Here is an 18,210-nt window from a genome sequence, read left to right on the forward strand (position 1 = left end):
ATTTTATGAAAATAATATATTTTCAATTAGGAAGGAAGAATTTAATTTTTAGCAACTAAAATTAAATAACATGTCACTCAGAGGATTTAAGCTTTAAAGTATCATCAGGAAGGTCGAGATGCATATGCTGGACGATTTGAATTAACAGCAAACAACATTAGCTTATATGTTGATTGAATTATTTGCACTTCAATAGAAGACATTACAACAGACAAAATTGTTATTTACTATTAGTCCTTTCAAAATTAAAATATTTAATTATCTTCTATTATTTAGGACTTCAAAACCAACTAAAATTTGGTCATTAAATCCTATATAATAAACTATTCAAATTAATCTAGAATTCGTTTACCAACGCATTAAGCACGTAAGTATTATTCACTAGGAAACAATAAGGTTTTGTTACATTGCAAAAATAAAAAAGTACAATTAAAAAAAAGGCATTTTAAGCAATTAAGTTACTAACAATTTAGCGATGGAAAAAGGGCGAAATATGGATTTAAGTCTGACTTTTTTTCCAAATAGTATTTGTTGTCAAATTAGGTTCATGCGCAAAGCGCGTACGCTGAAAACTAGTGCTAAAATAAATATGAGGATTATGATAGTTAAGCTTGAAAGAAGATGTATCAATGGATACCTTAGTAAAGTTAGTTAACTTCATCAGAAATGACATCAGATACCCGCACCATTATAAGTTTCTTTGAAATTTCCAAACCAGACATAGGATTATAATCTATTCATACTTCGGTTCCTTTACTCAACTTCTAAATTCATAAAAAGTGAAAACGACCCAGTTGTACCTTATGTAGAATTTTTCTTCACAACCTTACTTTGGCTATAATTTTTTTTTTTGAAAAAAAGGTGCAAAAAACCACTTATTTCATCCCACTTCCTAATTAAGTGCCTTGATTTTAATTTCAGATTAACCCATAATCTGTGTCAGTTCTCCGGAAAAAGAAAACATAAGCTGACGTTTGGTCTATGAAACAATCCTAGTTCAGTTCTGTTTTTACTTTGCTTGTGTTATTGTTACTTCTCTGCGAGATAGGAATAAGGTATGTGTGTTGCTTTTACTTCTCTACAAGATTGGAATAAGATACAGGTACACACTATATTTCTAAACCCCGTTATTGTTTGTTTTACCTTTTTTATGTGTGCACTTTGAGAGATTCTTTTTTGTGAGAAAATTTATTTTATAATTAATTGTTTTCTTCTTTAAAGTAAGACGTAAAATGAAAAAAAAAAAAGGTACTCCCTCAGTTTCAATTTAATTATTTGTCTAGTTTTGACTTGATACGAAGTTTAAAAAAATAAAGAAGAGTTTTGCATCAAGTGGTCTTAAACTAAAGATATGTAGATTGTATAAAATGCATTTTAATCTCGTGATTTTAAACATGTCGTGTGAAAAGTTAAAATTAAAAAATTACCAAAAAAATAAAAAATAACATTTTTTTTAAACGGACTGAAAAAGAAAGTAACATAAAAAAAAATTGAAACGGAGTACAAAACGACACGTACTTATGAAACCAATAAACTTATAAAACAAATAAAATAATGGAGGAAACAACACGTTTTCAGAAATAAAATATTTATGAGGTTATGTTATTTAAATTATTATTATTATTACATTATTTTTAATTATATTATTTAGAAGAAAAAGGCAAAGGAAGTAAGATCGATCTCTTTGTCTCTCTCCTGTTATGCATGCGATCAAAGAAGAAACAGAAACTAAAGACTCATTGTTGTCTTCTTCACTTTATTTCTCTCTGTCCACCGATCCATCACTCTTTCATTCCTCACTTTGTTGTTTGAAAATTGCCTCTTCAAAGTCTCCCCCCCCCAAAAAAAACCAACCACTGTCACTGCCTTTCTTGATCACATTGGGATGTTCATCGTATAAAGGAGGTTAATTGTGTCAATTCACCAAATAATTTGATGGTGAATTGTTCATGGGAAAATGGGTTCCTGATGGAATGGCAAAAAAGAGTTTCTTTTCTACTGAAGCTTTTGGATTATTGACTGTTACACAAAAACAAGAAAATAATAGTTTTTTGTTGTTGTTTTTATTGTTGGTGTGGGAAGTAAGTTGTATATGGGGAGTTCACAGGAGGCAGGTAGCTTTGGGGACCCACAACAAATATCATCTGATAATGTTAAAGGTCTATGCTTGGCTCTCTCTTCAAGTTTGTTTATAGGGTCCAGTTTTATTATCAAGAAAAAGGGTCTTCAAAAAGCTGGTTCATCTGGGATCAGGGCAGGTACTTTTATTTTTCAGTCCCTCTTTAAAATTAATATGTTAAGCATTGTTTCTGGTGAATTGAGATGGAATTTGTATAGTTTTTGATCCCATGCATTAGAAATGTCTGAAATTGAACTGTTTTCTTCCCCTAATATTATTAGTCTTTTTGATGGAATTAAACTATTGGAAATTTGTTTGAATTATTTATTGTGATGTCTTCTTATGCTTTTTTTAATTGGTTGAATGGATTACTTTGGGGACAGCTTCATTTCTTGGTGTTAGTTTTTGTTCTTCTTTGTTTTCTGCTTAACTCTATGGTTTTGCTGAAGTTACTGAAAGCTTTGCTGGAGTTAATAGTTCCATACCCAAAGCTTCCTAATAGCAATGACTGAAATTGCTGAAAAGATGAAAAATTTGTGACATCACTTTGCCAAAAATATTTGTTCAGCATTGTTAACAATGAGTGGGACTCTTGTTTGCTTACAGTTAAAATATAGATATGACTCAAATAATTAGGCAGTAAAAATACCCTGTTCTTCATTGCTTTTGAACATCTTTTTTGTCTTTTGAACATACCGTTTAATGATTTGCGATCAATAATCAGAAAACATTGCTTGGTCCATGGCTTTTGGAAGACACGAAAATTCTAAAAGTGGTTTCTTAAGTATGGTGTTCTACCTTTTCAGAGTCTTTTCAAAGAAAAGTATTATATGCGCATACTAAAACCTTTTGTTCTACTTCTGAAAAATGCTTCTTTATTTCCCACCTCTTTAGTGTCTCAGACATATCATATCCTTGCCAATGTGCCTGGCTTGACATGGTACTCTCATGCTTTATCTATAGCTAATGCTACATAAGCTATTTGTGAAGTTTATGGATAGAAAGCGTAAGTGTGCATGCTTTCCTATGCAATGTGCATATAATGAGTGATGACTAAGCCTTTTCCATTGTATTTCATTTTTTTTTCTTTATTGGTCCTTTTAATAAGTGGGTTCATGATACGTCTATGATTTATGGGTTTGAGGTTGTTTTGGCATTAACTTGTTTTTCATCTATAGTTTCATTATTATTTTTTTCAAATGGTGCGCTGCAGTAGAATTGTCAATCAGCTTGCTCCATATACGTTCCTTCTTTTTTCATCTGCAATTTTTCACATGAAAAAGTTTCCTTTATAAGAAGAAAAATGAATTGTCCCATTTCCCCTTTCCCTTCCCTAATTCTCCTATGTAAAGAAAATTTTGTCACCATATCTTTGGTCTAGTGGTAAGAGCGCAACACGTGATGTCTGGGGTAGGCGCACGTCACTGGTTCCAGCTCTTCCGCAGACAAGTACAGACCAATTAACTGTTGAGTTTTGATTTGTGTGGCACTAGCCCTCGGGGATTTCTCAGTTATCAAAAAGAAAAAGAAGAAAAATGGATTGTTGGTGGTGCCCGCCATTCAAATATTTTATGAAGCTGTTGGATAAGCAATGTGTTGCCTCTTTAACAATCTTACTCGTCTTAGGTCTTGGATTTAAAAAGTCAAGCTTTATCATAATCTTGAATAACAAAGTTAGCTTCTAAAAGTTATTCAATTTATAACTAGTAGCAATGTGCTTTTACTTATTTTTACATGCTATGACAGGTGTTGGAGGCTATTCTTACTTGGTGGAGCCACTATGGTGGGCAGGAATGATAACAAGTTAGTTATTCTATCCTATTCAATCTTCTGATATATGAGGATTGTGCTGATTTCTGTTTTTCCTCTGATCGAAAATAATGCCTTTTAGTGAGCTGGCATGACTATTGATATGAGAATTGAAATGTACATTTAATTTATATAAAAAGGGATTTATTTTCCTTGTTCATTTTTCTTTTCTTTTATTTATTTTTTGCCAAGGAATGTAAAGGAAACAGTCAACTCATGGAACTTCTGACTTGGTATCAGAAAATAAAGTTCATCGAGTAAGGAAACTCCTTCAGGAAGTAGATGCTATCTAGTAGACTATTTTCTACAAAGTAGTGATGACGACATTGGTTTGTTATGGGGGCGGTATATACTTTGCTGTGATTTTGAGTCAGTGTAAATTGCTTGTGAAGTCTTACACAATATGGAGCCATGGTGAAATTCTCTTTGTTACCTTATAAAGGTCAGGCATCTATGATAGTTCAAAGGAAAGAGAAAAAACGAGCTTGGCTATTAAGGAATATGGACAAAAAAAGATTCAGTTGATTTCAGCTTATTTTTGATAAGGTAAATAATCTTATTAACGTTGGGGGAATCCCCTCATATAAGAAGTATACCAAAAAGTAGAGAAACCTACATCAAAATATGGTTCTCTACAAAAGTCACCCACTTATCTATGCAAACAAGAATCTCATGGGTGCACCAAAGGGAAGAAAAGAAAGAAGAATAAGAAAAGGGGGAACCACAGTTTATTTCAGCTTATACGATTCTATTAATTGATGATCAAGGGGGAAAGAAAAGAAAAGGAAAGATTCCCTGTCACAAAAAGTATTTGACTTGTGAAAAGCAACACAAAATTCTTGGTAAAAGAAAAAGGATAATTTACGGTAATAGACATCTATGTCAAGGATAAATAATGCATATTGAGTTGGCTGATAGCTTATGAAGGACATGTTTTTTCCCCATAACTCTCCCTTTGCATAGGTCCAAAATTCAACTGGTTAATGATTGGATTGTGCATGAATGTTATATAAGCTGGTTTTCTTGGTAACTAATTTTATTGAATGGGGAAGGATAAACTTTGTATTCTCGATCCAGGATGAGTGAAAGAGGAGTTGAGAAGTTAAAAGTAAAGGAAAAACAAATCATACTATTAAGATAGTGCTAACATGTAATTGTGTTATTTTGCTTGTTTTGTTTCATTAGTGTGAGAGAATAGAAGGGCTTTCAGAAGGTGAGGGCTCTCTTAAGGATATAAATATATCCTAAAGATGTCCCTCTGACTATTCAAGCCACATTATATCTGCTAATTTTCTTAATTCTGTAACAAATGTGGATGCTGAATGCAAGTATATGTTCTTCAGTTCTTCACATTTGTTCTACTTTTGGTGTGACTAGTGTGGTCGTTTACTTGTTCGAAAGCCTCGATAGGAAGAAAAATTATTCATTTACTGAAAATCCTACCAATATGCTTTTAAAAAGGCTATATCTCCTTAAAGCTTTTGCCTCCTCCACCTCTCCTTTAAAAAGGAGAAATTTTTATGGGGCTTCTATGCTTGTTGTCTTATTTTCATTTGAAGTATTTTAACCATTTCCATGTTCTCCTCACCTTTCTATTTTGTGAAAAAGAAAAAAAAAGACAAACATGGGCTGATGTGAGTGCATTGCTTCTATGGCAGTGATTGTTGGAGAAATTGCTAACTTTGCAGCTTATGCATTTGCACCTGCTGTCCTGGTCACACCTCTTGGTGCACTCAGTATTATTATCAGGCAAGAGAAGGCTGGAAATTATTATTCAACTTTGCTATCTGTTACCTAAGAGGCGACATTTAGTTATTTATTTATTTATGCCTTGGGGTGCGGCCCTTCCCCGGACCCTGCTAACGCGGGATGCTTTATGCACCGGGCTGCCCTCTTTTTTATTTTTATTTTGCAGTGCTGCACTTGCTCATATGATATTGGGAGAAAAACTGCATATTTTTGGAATGGTTGGTTGTGTTCTATGCGTCGTGGGCTCAACAACCATTGTTCTACATGCTCCTCAAGAACGTCAAATTGAGTCTGTGAAGGAACTCTGGGACCTTGCCACCGAACCTGGTATGCATTTGAATGCTGACAAAGCTACCTTCTTGACATTTTGCGAGCATAGAAGTTTTATTGCTTAGTTTATCAAAATCTTTTACTGACAACAATTTGCTAATTTCTTACTCATGGCAGCGTTCCTCCTATATGCAACTTTGATTGTAGTGGCGGTCGTCATAATCATTGTCCAGTATGTTCCAAAATATGGACAGACTCATATAATTGCTTATATTGGAGTTTGTTCACTCGTTGGTTCTATTGGGGTAAGCACTCTGCTATCTGGTTGGAGTTCGGCTTTCCATTTTTTCCCTCCCCCATCTGGGTTCTCCTTTTCCTTTTCATAAGCTTGTCATTAATGCATCATTCCTGCATCCATGTGATCAAATTGTGTTTTTTGAAAGAAAAAAAAATCATAAATGATTTGGCAGGTTATGAGTGTCCGGGCACTAGGAATAGCATTAAAATTAACATTCTCTGGGACGAACCAGTTGTTGTATCCTCAAACATGGGTCTTTGCAGTTGTCGTAATGACATGCGTGTTTACACAAATGAACTACTTAAACAAGGTAATTGGAACGTATCCTCAGTTTTTTCTTTACCAGTTCTTTTTGTTAAGTACTCCTTCCGTTTCAATTTATGTGAACTCATTTGACTGGCCATGCAGTTTAAGAAAGTAGAGAAGACTTTTAAACTTGTGGTGTTAAATGAGTCACATATATTTTGTGTGGCTATAAATCATTGCATAAAGGTAAATTGTTTCCAACTATAGAAAGAGGCCATTCTTTTTGGCACAGACTAATAAGGAAATGGGTTCGCATAAATTGAAACGGAGGGAGTATTATTTTATGATTGGATATATTCGTCCTTTGTGTGGAAGTTCTGAACATTAACTTGTGATATCTTTATGCCCTTCGACTCTTAGGTTGCCTATATCTTGTTGCAATTTGACTTACAGTAAAATATGATGAAGTTTGTTCATTAGGATATTATTCAAAAAATAACTTAAGCTACTAAATTCAGAAGCCTAGGCTCTCTTTTTATAGACCTCAGACCTCAGTGTGGTCTCCTAGAGCAACAAGAAAGGTTGCTTCTTCACTTGGCTAGCAGCCAAAGGGACAATCCGTACAGCAGAGAATAAGGAGTAAGACAAGGAAAACATATGTCAGCTGGTGTTACATGTGCAAGCAGTCTTAGGAAGATGTGGACCAATTACTTTTTTCCTGCCAGGTAGGCAAATAGACTATGATGTACTATGTCAAACTTGTTTGGAATACATTGGACTAGGCTAGCCACCATCAAAATTTTGCTCCTTAGTTGGACATTCAGAAGGAGAAAAGGGAGAAGTAGCATGGGAAGTAGTCAATTAACGCTAATGTGGATATATAGAAGAGCTGAATAATGTCTTTTGTTTCTTCTAACTTTCTTGGAGCATCCACGAGTTGCCAGTTATTACAGATGATCAGATAGTCTTGTTAGGAAGGGCCCTTTCTTAGAGAATCAACATGCACATAATTGAGAGCTCAATGACCTTGAGGAAGCTAATATCTCCACTAAAAATAAAACCTTCCCATGTCTGTCGTTTTCTGAATGTTGAACGTTACTGATAAATAGAAGCACAGAGAGATGAGTTCTTTCTGGAGATTTATCACTACCCCTCCAGACCCCGCTTGTGGGATTATACTGGGTATGTTGTTGTTGTTATTTATCACTGCCTCTTCGCTACAATCTGGATTATTATCGTAGAACTATATGGATGTCATACAAGATTGGAAAGATCAGAAATTATCACATCAGGGGTACACATAGAAGGGAAAAAATAAGAGAAAGGTCGTCTGAGATGGTTGGCCATGTCCTACGTAAGTATCCAGATGGACCGGTCCTTAGGTGTAACAATATGATGATTGAAAGTGTTAAAAAGAGACTACATAGATTTAGAATCACAAGGACCTATAATTTTTCGAAATCAACGCAGACTTAACTAAGAATTGAACACAATGGAATTATAAAATCCATATAGCTCCGCACTGGGGCATCTGTGCGGAGGTGTGAAAGGTAGGCCGAAGAAGTATTGGGGAGAGGTGCTTAGACAGGACATGGCGCCGTTCCAGCTTACCGAGGACATGACCTTAGATAGGAGGCTATGGAGGACTCAGATTAGGGTAGAAGGCTAGTAGGTAGTCCCACGTATCCCGTCGTACTAGTAGTTGCAGTTTTGATCTTCATTTTCTTGTCCTTTTATTCGTGCAACTATATGTTGGTCCGTGTACCATAATTATCGTGTTTATCTGTGGTAGCTACTGTTTCTGTTTTCTCATACTGCTTTATCATGGCTTTTTCGCTTTCGTTAGTTTCATTTTCGTATTGCTTTGAACTGTTTCTGCTTATCTGACATTTTCTCATCATGTTTTCTCTTGAGGCGAGGGTCTTCGGAAAACAGCCTCTCTATCTTCCGAGATGGAGGTAAGGTCTGCGTATATTTTACCCTCCCCAGACCCCACACTGTGGGATTCCACTGGGTATGTTGTTGTTGTTGTTGTATATAGGCAAAGCCAACTAGTCAGGATTGATGCTTAGTTGTCGTTGTTACACTTAGATTAGGTTGCTATTAGTCTTTTTAGCTTGGTAAGAGACTTGCATATTACTTAGGGAAATTTAGAGATCTACAGAATATCTAGCTTTAAAGAATCTCTAGTTTTCCTTATTTACTAGTATTGCAATGAAATCAGTCTGAATTGACCCAAACGGGTAGAAGCATTCATATAGACGATTCGGGATTAAAGCCTAGTTGATTGATTGATTGATTTTCCTGTTGAACTTCTGGAGCTCCCTAACTGACTACGTAAGTTGACCATTTGTTACTTAAAGCACATTTATATTTCTGATGATTGTTTTGTCTGTTTGCATATCCTTGTTTTCTTCCTGGTGTTTCTCTCTCTGTTTTTTTTTTTCCTTAATATATATTATCATTGTTCTTCGTATCTTTACACCAGTTTTTTCCTCTTATTTCAAATGCAGGCTCTTGATACATTCAACACAGCACTTGTATCACCAATATACTATGTAATGTTCACATCACTCACAATAGTTGCCAGCGTCATCATGTTTAAGGTGCAACTACTTTCTTTACCAATTCTGTATCCATTAACACGCTGCATTCTTAAGATATTGCTCGATTTGAATTGTTCAACTTGATTCAATGAAAACTTTTTAAAGAAACCATTTCTAAGATGATGAGCGACATTTCCTGAAGCTCGAGGATAAATGAACGTTATAAATATGCATAATTGTTGATTTTTTCTTTTGGTTGAGAATTGAAAAGGGATTACTCTTCTTTTGGAGGGTGAAAATTTTCTTTAGCATCTCGCCTAATGATTTTTTCCCCTCTGAAATGCTCCTATTTTTCATCTTGTATGGTTTTTTTGAATGGCTGCTTCTTGGTTATAGGAGGTCAGTGATTCTAGTCATCTTTTCCGACAATTGTGCCACCTCATTTGTATCATGTTATTTAGTTGCCTAGGGTATGTATGAAGCTTAAAAATAAAAGACTTGGAAAGGAAACATAGATGAAGCATATTGAACCTATAACTAGAGATAAACTAAGTTGCGGGGACTCTTCACTTTCGGTGCCTCACTCTAGTCGACACAACATGGGTGTGGGCGTGTGATCCGTACTGGATATGGTCAATCGATTTTGGGTACTTTGACCAAAATCAGTCAAGAAATTCGAGACATATACAATGATTTCTGAGATCAAAACAAAATCTAGGGTGGAATCATAATTTAGGCAAATGTTTGTTTATCATTAAAAGATTCTTGTATCAAAAGTTCCGCAACCAGAAGGTGCTTTAAAGATATTTACAGGTCATCACTGATGAATGTGCAATGAACTCAAGAAATCTATCACGACCTCCAATCATTTGCAATAACCATGTTACACCAGAAAAAGGGTAAGGAGATGCATTTGTGCTTAATAATAATTACAGATTCAAACCCGCTTTCAAAAATTCGTGCAGTCTTTTCCTTCCAAATAGTCCATCATAATCCAGGCATATTTTAGTGACACTACTTTTAGATATTTGAATTATTTTTAGCCGAATCCCCGCACTTGTATCCATGCCTGGATTCATACCCCTGCATCTTAAACTTTAGATCATGAAGGATCCGACATCTAGATCTGCACCCGTATCGGGCACCTGCACCCGAGTCCGAGCAACTTAGGAGATAAACATGATCAGGAGGGACAATGGTGCAGGAGAATGTGTACTTGCCCGCCCAATGTGGGATGAGGTAGAAATAGCAGGAGGCTAGTCGCTTTATGAAATCTTTTTGAGAAAGAAATTGCCTATGTTTATCAATAACGGTCAAAAGTTGCACTATTAGGGTATAGGGTTTTTAGCACATCTCATAAAGCAATCATTCGCGTGATGCCTTCTAGCATGAAATGCTTATTTGCCATTAGTCAAATATTAAGTTCGATTTGTGTTTGAAAGACATCCTCTATCTTCAACTATCTTATCTGCTGCTAAAGTGTCTTTCATGCTGTTGTAACAGGACTGGAATGGCCAAACGGCAACTCAAATTATTACGGAACTCTGTGGGTTTGTGACCATTCTGTCTGGCACCTTTCTTCTTCACAAAACCAAAGACTTAGTTGAGGGTATCTTTTCAAACTACTATTAGTATTATTACAATTCACATTTTGTGGATTTTAAGTTGATAACTAATTTTTCTTCCATTCACAGTTTCTTCACATATGCGATATCCTAAACACGATGAGGAAGGAGGATCTGATCAAGAAGGCATTCCTCTTAAGCATCGAGAATCCATGCGATAGCCAAGATTCAGTTGAATATCACAGCATTTTTCATGGGTGAGACGGCAACTATTGATCCTTCCTGCTCTACTCGTGGACGACAATAAGAGGGAAGAAAGTGTTTGGCTTTTTAGCTAATGCAATAGTTGCTTTACACATGCTACATTAATTTGTACATAAAACTACTCCAGGACAAAGTGTAAGTGGGAGCCCAATTACCGGTATATCGTTCTTGCATTGTTAGTGGAACTGCCCCAGAAACTCGTAGCATAGGAGCTGACATCTCCCAAGAACTTAAGGAAAGACATTCCGGCAGGTGCTTGTAGAATGTCTCTAAATATCTTAGTGAAGTTTGAAATTGATGCATTTGGGAATACCTTATTCATTTATGGCCCTTCAATGGAGAGAATCATATGGGGCTCTCCCATTCTTGTACCTATTTTCCTAGCTTTACTTGTAACAATGTCCAAATGAATGAAAGACAGGTAGTTGATGCTTTAAGACTGTTGGTTATTTTTTAAGGAAGCTCCAATTCCCTCAATTATTAATTAAGGGATAGACTTGCTTGACATATGTCTGGAGCTTTTATATTTTTGAGTTTTGGAATACTTTATAGCTCAAAATTTATGAGTCCTTTCAAGTTTCAAGCAAAGCATTCCACCAATGTGGTGCCACTGATTCTCTTTGCAAGTTAGCAAGAAGGATCTTGAAATTGGTGCTGGTTGGATTTAACAAAAGAAGAAATATTGTACTTTCCACTTTGTCATACCAGTTTAAGGTTGGTCATAAACATTATTTGATGGTACTCTCAAGGTGGAATAATTTATGACCTAATAATAGTAGTAACATATGAAAGATAGGTCTCTGTTTTAGAATGTGACCCCATCATGGGACATAACATAAGAGAATGGAGGATAAAAAATTTGAGATGGAGACTATGGCACTGGTCCTATTAAGAGGGCAAAGAGCAACTTATGCAGGGAAAAGAGCAATGAAAACTTGATTAATATTTATTGAGGTGGGGTGAAAATAATTACTCACTCTGTCTCAATTTATGTGATACATTTTTCTTTTTAGTCTATTTAAAAAAGATTATACATTTTTATATTTAAAAATAATTAACTTAAAATTTTCCTTTTACCCTTAATAAAATGATTTACAGTCACGCAATTATATATGGTGTGTTTTAGACCATAAGTTTCAAAAATCTTTCTTTCTTAAACTGCATGTCTAGTCAAACTATATCATATAAATTGGAATGGAGAGAGTACACTTTTAAAGGGCGTCAAATTTAGTCCATATAAGTGTAATTCGTCAAACTCCTGCGGGTGCGGAACGAGTTGAGTAAGAAACTACTCCCTCTGTCACAAATTATGTGGCACGCTTTCTTTTTTAGTCTGTTCGAAAAAGAATGTTATATTTTTATATTTAGAAACAATTTAACTTTATGAGATAATTTATAGCTACACAAATATTTAAGGCTTATTTTGCGCCACAAATTTCAAAAGTCTTCTTTTATTTCTTAAACTCCGTACCTAATCAAATGTGCCATATAAATTGAGATTGACGGATTAGTTTATGGACACGTCAATTTAGGCACGACCCACGTTTATTCATTTCGACACTAATGCCTATATAGTTCATATTCACCTGCACGAAAATTTTGTCGCAAAAAATGGAGAGTTTTTTGTTGATTGATTTGTGTTCATCCACTTTTTCTATAAGTAAATAAAAGAATATTTATTTTTATTTTAATTTGGTAATTAAGAAAATTACAGATACAAGCAAATAAAAAAAATGAAGAAAGTGGTTGTGAGTTGGATAATGCGTTTTGAACTACTGTGATCAGCTAAAATTGTCCATAACCATCTTGACACAAACAAACTGTAACACTCCGTAAATTCGGGTTAGGTGTGAACGTGTTAAATGAGTGTTAACGTGACATTTTAGCCATATGAAGTCCCATCAGGATGAGTTTGGGTGGAAATAGTTGTCTTGAAATCAAGACGGATCGCGAGGTGCATAAGATTTGATAGAATCGGTTAAATTTTCGATAGCTTGATTTTGTGAAAATCCATTGGGAATTTGAGAAAACTTAAGCATAAAAGTTGTAGCCCATTGAAATACCTTTCCAATGATATATAGTGGAGCCCAAACGGAGCTCTATGCTAGGAGTTATGACCGTTTTATTGAACGTTGTCGGCAAAGTAGAAAAATGTGAAATTTTCTAGGAGCTCGCTGAGCTCAACTCATAGCACAACATAGTCATGCCATAGGCTAAGCTCAGCGAGGTGTAGTGACAAAAAGTAGAAAATTCCTGGAAAAAAAATTAAGTACGTTTTGGACAAGTGAGCTCGCTGAGCTCAACTCATAGCACAGCATAGTCATGCCATAGGCTAAGCTCAGCGAGCCAGGGGGTCCATAATGCCCCATCCTATAAATTCAACACTTAACTTGAAATTTCATTTATTTGAGGTTCCAACTTCGTTCCAAAGCCCTAAGCAGCCGTTTTTCTCCTCTCCTCATCCTCCCACGTCAAGGTAAGATCACTCTAACGATTCCTAAGTAATTCTAACATTAATTCATGATTAGTAACATGATTCTTCAACCAAAACATAATATTTCCAAGATAAATCCTTCCCAAGATCTCAAAACCTAGGTTTGGTGTTCTTCGTCAGAGAAGCAGTTAAGTTCGTTAGATTGGAGCGGTTACAAGTATGTAAGGCTAACTCTCTATGTGCGGGAATGTTATTGATCTTCCCCACGTCTAGTTTTTCATTATTACTACGAATTATATCAGAAGTAGAGACTATGCCCTAGTTTATGAAAAGTTCAGAACTTCTACCCTTTGAGAATATAGTTTCGTAGTTGTTCATGATTATCACTCTGAATATTATGAATTCTGTACGTAATCAGTATAGACTCGTGTTTGATATCCCATGAGTCTCGGTCATGAAAACTCAGAATTCTTATGAATAGTTAATAATCTAATTTCTATAAACAATCCATAATTCCATGTCTCATGATAGTAATGCCCAATATCCATGTTAGAATAATAATATGAAGATTCCTTAACTTATGACACTTCTTCAAAAAGGGTAGAAATATGATGAACCTATATGTTACACACTTACGTTATGATTTACATGATGATGAAATATGATGACTTTATAGTTTATGAACTCATGACACCATTCACGAAATTATATTGAGTTTAAGAGATGTAATTGTATCAATTGACAAGCATGTCTAAATTCAAGAACGCCTACAATAACATGAAAAGTGATGTCTAAATATGCTTTTGTGATACATTATTTTCTAGGTCCATGAGTGTTAGTTGACTATCACCTTTATGTGTATACGCAAGTAGCTATAGATGATAGCACGTACATAGCCTGTAGTGGATGATGCTACCCGTCATGTTATAAAGCATGGTGCATGATGATATGATACATAGTCTGGTAGTGGAGGAGGCTACCCACCATATTATGAACCATGGTGCATTGTTTGATATATAGCCTGGTAGTAGATGATGTTGCCCACCATGTTATGAACCATGGTGCATTGTGATACATGGCTTGGTAGTGAATGATGCTATCTACCATATTATGAACCATGGTGCATTGTTTGAGATATAGCCTGGTAGTGGATGATGTTGCCCGTCATGGCACGACTCATGGTGCATTGTTTGAGATATCTATTATCTGAGTTAAAATGGATTACGAACCCCAATATGGTTCATTACAGAACAGCGGTGACTCCCCCCATGTTAAATAAATTATTGTGTTCAATGACACTTATGTCCAGTTATGTCTATGTTTCAGTTATTTTATTACTTCATGTCCTTATGTTATTGATTTGAGCTGCCCTTTTCCTTGTGCATCTCATTACGTTTATTCATTCAGTTAGTTTTATGTACAAGAACAATTCAAATGTACTTACGTCCCCTTTTTTCCCGGGGCCTGCATTTCACGATGCAGGTATTAATTTACAGAAGGCCAAAGTCATAGATGGACCCCTGAACTTGTCATGATTTTTCATTTAGACCTCTTAACTGAAACGTTGACCATCTGGACCCTCGAACATAAGATAAAATGTACCATTTGAACCCCTCGTGCCAGCTGGGCACACGCATGAACTGCACTGCTTTAAACAGAGCGTGAGTTAAAAGAAAAATCTTTTTTTTTTTAATTTTTAATCATTAAAAATTAATTTTAACAAAAACTCTATTTCAAAATCTATTTAAATAATTAAAAAAAATTGAAAAACCCAACCTATCCTCTCCGATAGCCCACTTCACCGCCGCCACTGTCGCTGCTGCCTCCGCCGCCCCCACCACCACCGCCGCTTCAAAATCTATTAAATAAATCTCCGACAAAAAACGACACCATTTTTTTAATTATTTAAATAGATTTTGAAGTGGCGGCGGCGGTGGTGGTGGGGGCGGCGGAGGCAGCAGCGGCAATGGCGGCGGTGAAGTGGGCTATCGGAGAGGATGGATTGGGTTTTTCAGATTTTTTAAAATTATTTAAATAGATTTTAAAATTAATTTTTCTTAAATTATTTTTTTTGTTGACATGGCTTATTTTTATTGGTCAGATATTCCATGTCACTGGTCTATTTTTCCATGTCACTGCAAGTGGACTGTACGCGTGTGCCCAGCTGGCACGAGGGGTTCAAATGACACATTTTATCTTATGTTCGAGGGTCCAGATGGTCAACGTTTCAGTTAAGAAGTCTAAATGAAAAATCAAGACAAGTTTAGGGGTCCATCTATGACTTTGGCCTTTACAGAACGACAAGACTACCCGCTAGGATCTCACACATATCAGTTATGGGTGAGCCCCACCTCATTCAGGGTGTTATCTTTATTTCATGTTCATGGCATGTTAGGCAGTAGAGGTATGCCGGGGGCGTTGTCGCGGTAAACATTTAGCATTCAAATTCATGTTCAGAGGTTTCATAAACTAGAGCTGCAGTCAATCAGTGTTTAGCAGGCCTTTGTGTTAGCCATGTTGGCTACACCTTTATACTTTCAGATTTATCTCAGTATTTCCACATTTATGATTATTCAGTTAGACTTTTAGTAGATCGGCATGTTATAATTTTATATTCAGCATTCAATATACACCACATATTAATTTAGCCAGCCAGTTGATTCGCTTGATCACATACAGTCAGGCATCGAGTGTCGTGTTATACCCATGCTATGGTTTGGGGCGTGACAAAGCTTAGTATATGGGTACTAGGTTCAAATGTCTTATGGAGTCTATGAATCTGTGTCCAGTAGAGTCACTTTTATGTGTGTGTGCACGCCACACATGTAAATAGTTGACTACTAAGACCTTCAGGATTATTTCACTTCTTTCTACTCTAGATCCTGCCATGAAGCTTAGAGCAATAAGTAACCTTCTTTTCCTATCGAATTTCGTACGTATCGAATGCGCAAGAGGCTAGCAGGGGGTTCAAGGCCCGCGTGAGGACGATTTTCCATTGGGGTATGATTGTGAAGTGTTTGATAGTAACGAATGAGACTCGAGATGATATTAAAAGTGAGATAAAATGCATAGTTACTACAGAATAGAGCATAACCCTTATCAGAAAGTTCAAAAGTAGTCAGTATATTTTTTGTGCGACCCTTGCACGAGACTAAGAAGATGGTGTACGACAAGAGAACCATGAGCAGACTATGTTGAAATTTTGGGAATAGTTTTAATTTGTGTAAGTTTATTTAGATCAGAACCAGAGTGTACGATGTTAGAAAGTTACTGCGAGAAGGGAATATTATTAAGAGATAAGAAGATGTGGCAGTTTTCTCTTAGGTTATGTGAGCAAGTGTTTTCCCCAATTATAGTCCGATATAATTTTGAAGTGTATAAAAAGCTGGGGTTTAGGTATTTCAATCTTTCGTTTAAGATAGACGTAATTTCCTTAAGTGTGATCCATTTCTATAGTTCAGAAAAGATAAGTATACAATCGTATAATCGGGTAGGATAATGAGGGGAAGTTAGAAATAATGTTATGTTTCACTTTAGTTGTTCAGAGCAGAATAAGAGAATATGATGCTAGCAAGTGATGAGTAGAAGAACAGTGAGTAAGTTTGAACAGAGATATGTAAGCCAAATATAGTGGTGTGACAAATTTTATGATAGGAATAAGCAAAAGTGAATGAAGTTGTGTTAGGATTATATAGAATGTATAAGTCCTAAGATTATGTCTTCACTATGAAAAGTGAATTGAGGATTTTAGTAAAACCATTAGAGATACGATTTGATTTTCATAGTTAGAAGAACACTAGGGAGTGGGTAACAGTTTGTGTATATTGAATGCGTATTAGAACCTAAAGAGTTAAAGTTAAACCCGAAGTACAGTGACAGTGGGGGAAAAATCAGTTAGGTAGTAAGAGAGCAAACTATAGAAGAATAGTCCTTAAGAGTTACCAAAAAGAGGGTTTCTTTAAGACTGTCAGTGGGAGCAAATTTTAAGTCGTTAACACATAATATGCCAGTTAAAACAAACATTAGTTCCCAATCCATGTAAGTAATTCAGTTTTCCTCGTAAGGAAGATTTATCAGAAGTGAGTCGAAAGATGAGTCGTGTTATAGCCTGTATTTTATACGTTCGGATATTTCGAGATAGTCGTGGTAAGTTAAGGGCAAGGCCATTTTAAAAAAATAAAATAATATACAAGTTGTTTATGAATATTATTTATGAACATTATTAGTATGGAAATATTGAGGAAGGCTAAGGGCAAAAAGGAAAATTCGCAAAGTGGCTCAAGGTAATATTGTGGAAGGCTAAGGGCAAAAATGGGAATTTCACAAAGTATTCAAGAAATTTCTTAAATGAACCATGGTGGCCGTCCAACTTAAGGCCCACCTAGATGAATTATGTGTATATATATAAGATATATTGGTCATATTTCTCCACAAAAAGTTTAGAACCTTGGAGAGAAAGAATAGGGCCATGTGTCCATATTCTTACTTGAGGGACTAAAGTATAAATATGGATAAATGGTGGGAAAAAAAAGGATAAATAAGACACATTGATCTTCATCTTTTAGAAAGATGAAGAAGCTTGGAGAAGGAGAGAAACACACAAGGCCATTCGGCCAAGGTGAAGCCGAGCAAGGGCCTAGGAAAAATTGGTCAAAAAAAAATATATTTTCTTCTAGCAATCCCACCAATTGGAAGGCCCTAATTAACATGGAGTAATTGTTGGAGTAAGTAGAGCACTTGTTGTGCAAGATGGGAACCTAGCCGAGCAAGAAGAGTTAAGTGAACAAGGTATGTATTTAATCTTCTTTTACATGTGTTGTGGATGATTTGTAAGTATTGTAGCATGAAGAAACGGATGAAATTCATGAAATAGATATATAGTGGTGGTGGTCGAATGGGATTGCATGGTG

General features: G+C 35.7%; 1 protein-coding gene across 1 annotated transcript; it reads left to right on the forward strand.

Moving 5' to 3' along the window:
• The first annotated feature begins 1,523 nt into the window (after positions 1 to 1,523).
• Positions 1,524 to 11,323, forward strand: LOC132627127 (probable magnesium transporter NIPA3). Its single transcript, XM_060342278.1, has 9 exons — positions 1,524 to 2,258; positions 3,866 to 3,922; positions 5,587 to 5,677; positions 5,844 to 6,004; positions 6,125 to 6,252; positions 6,418 to 6,555; positions 9,005 to 9,097; positions 10,541 to 10,646; positions 10,732 to 11,323. The coding sequence occupies exons 1-9, from the start codon at positions 2,093 to 2,095 to the stop codon at positions 10,821 to 10,823; spliced, it is 1,032 nt and encodes a 343-aa protein (XP_060198261.1). The 5' UTR covers positions 1,524 to 2,092; the 3' UTR covers positions 10,824 to 11,323.
• Positions 11,324 to 18,210: the final 6,887 nt, after the last annotated feature.

This window comes from Lycium barbarum, chromosome 2 (assembly GCF_019175385.1).
Source record: "Lycium barbarum isolate Lr01 chromosome 2, ASM1917538v2, whole genome shotgun sequence".
Taxonomy (NCBI): Eukaryota; Viridiplantae; Streptophyta; class Magnoliopsida; order Solanales; family Solanaceae; genus Lycium; species Lycium barbarum.

Coding starts and splice junctions, on each gene's coding strand:
- LOC132627127 (XM_060342278.1), top strand. CDS start 2,093: ATGGGGAGTTCACAGGAGGCAGGTAGCTTTGGGGACCCACAACAAATA. Junction 2,259..3,865: donor TTCATCTGGGATCAGGGCAG/GTACTTTTATTT, acceptor ATGCTATGACAG/GTGTTGGAGGCTATTCTTAC. Junction 9,098..10,540: donor CCAGCGTCATCATGTTTAAG/GTGCAACTACTT, acceptor CTGTTGTAACAG/GACTGGAATGGCCAAACGGC.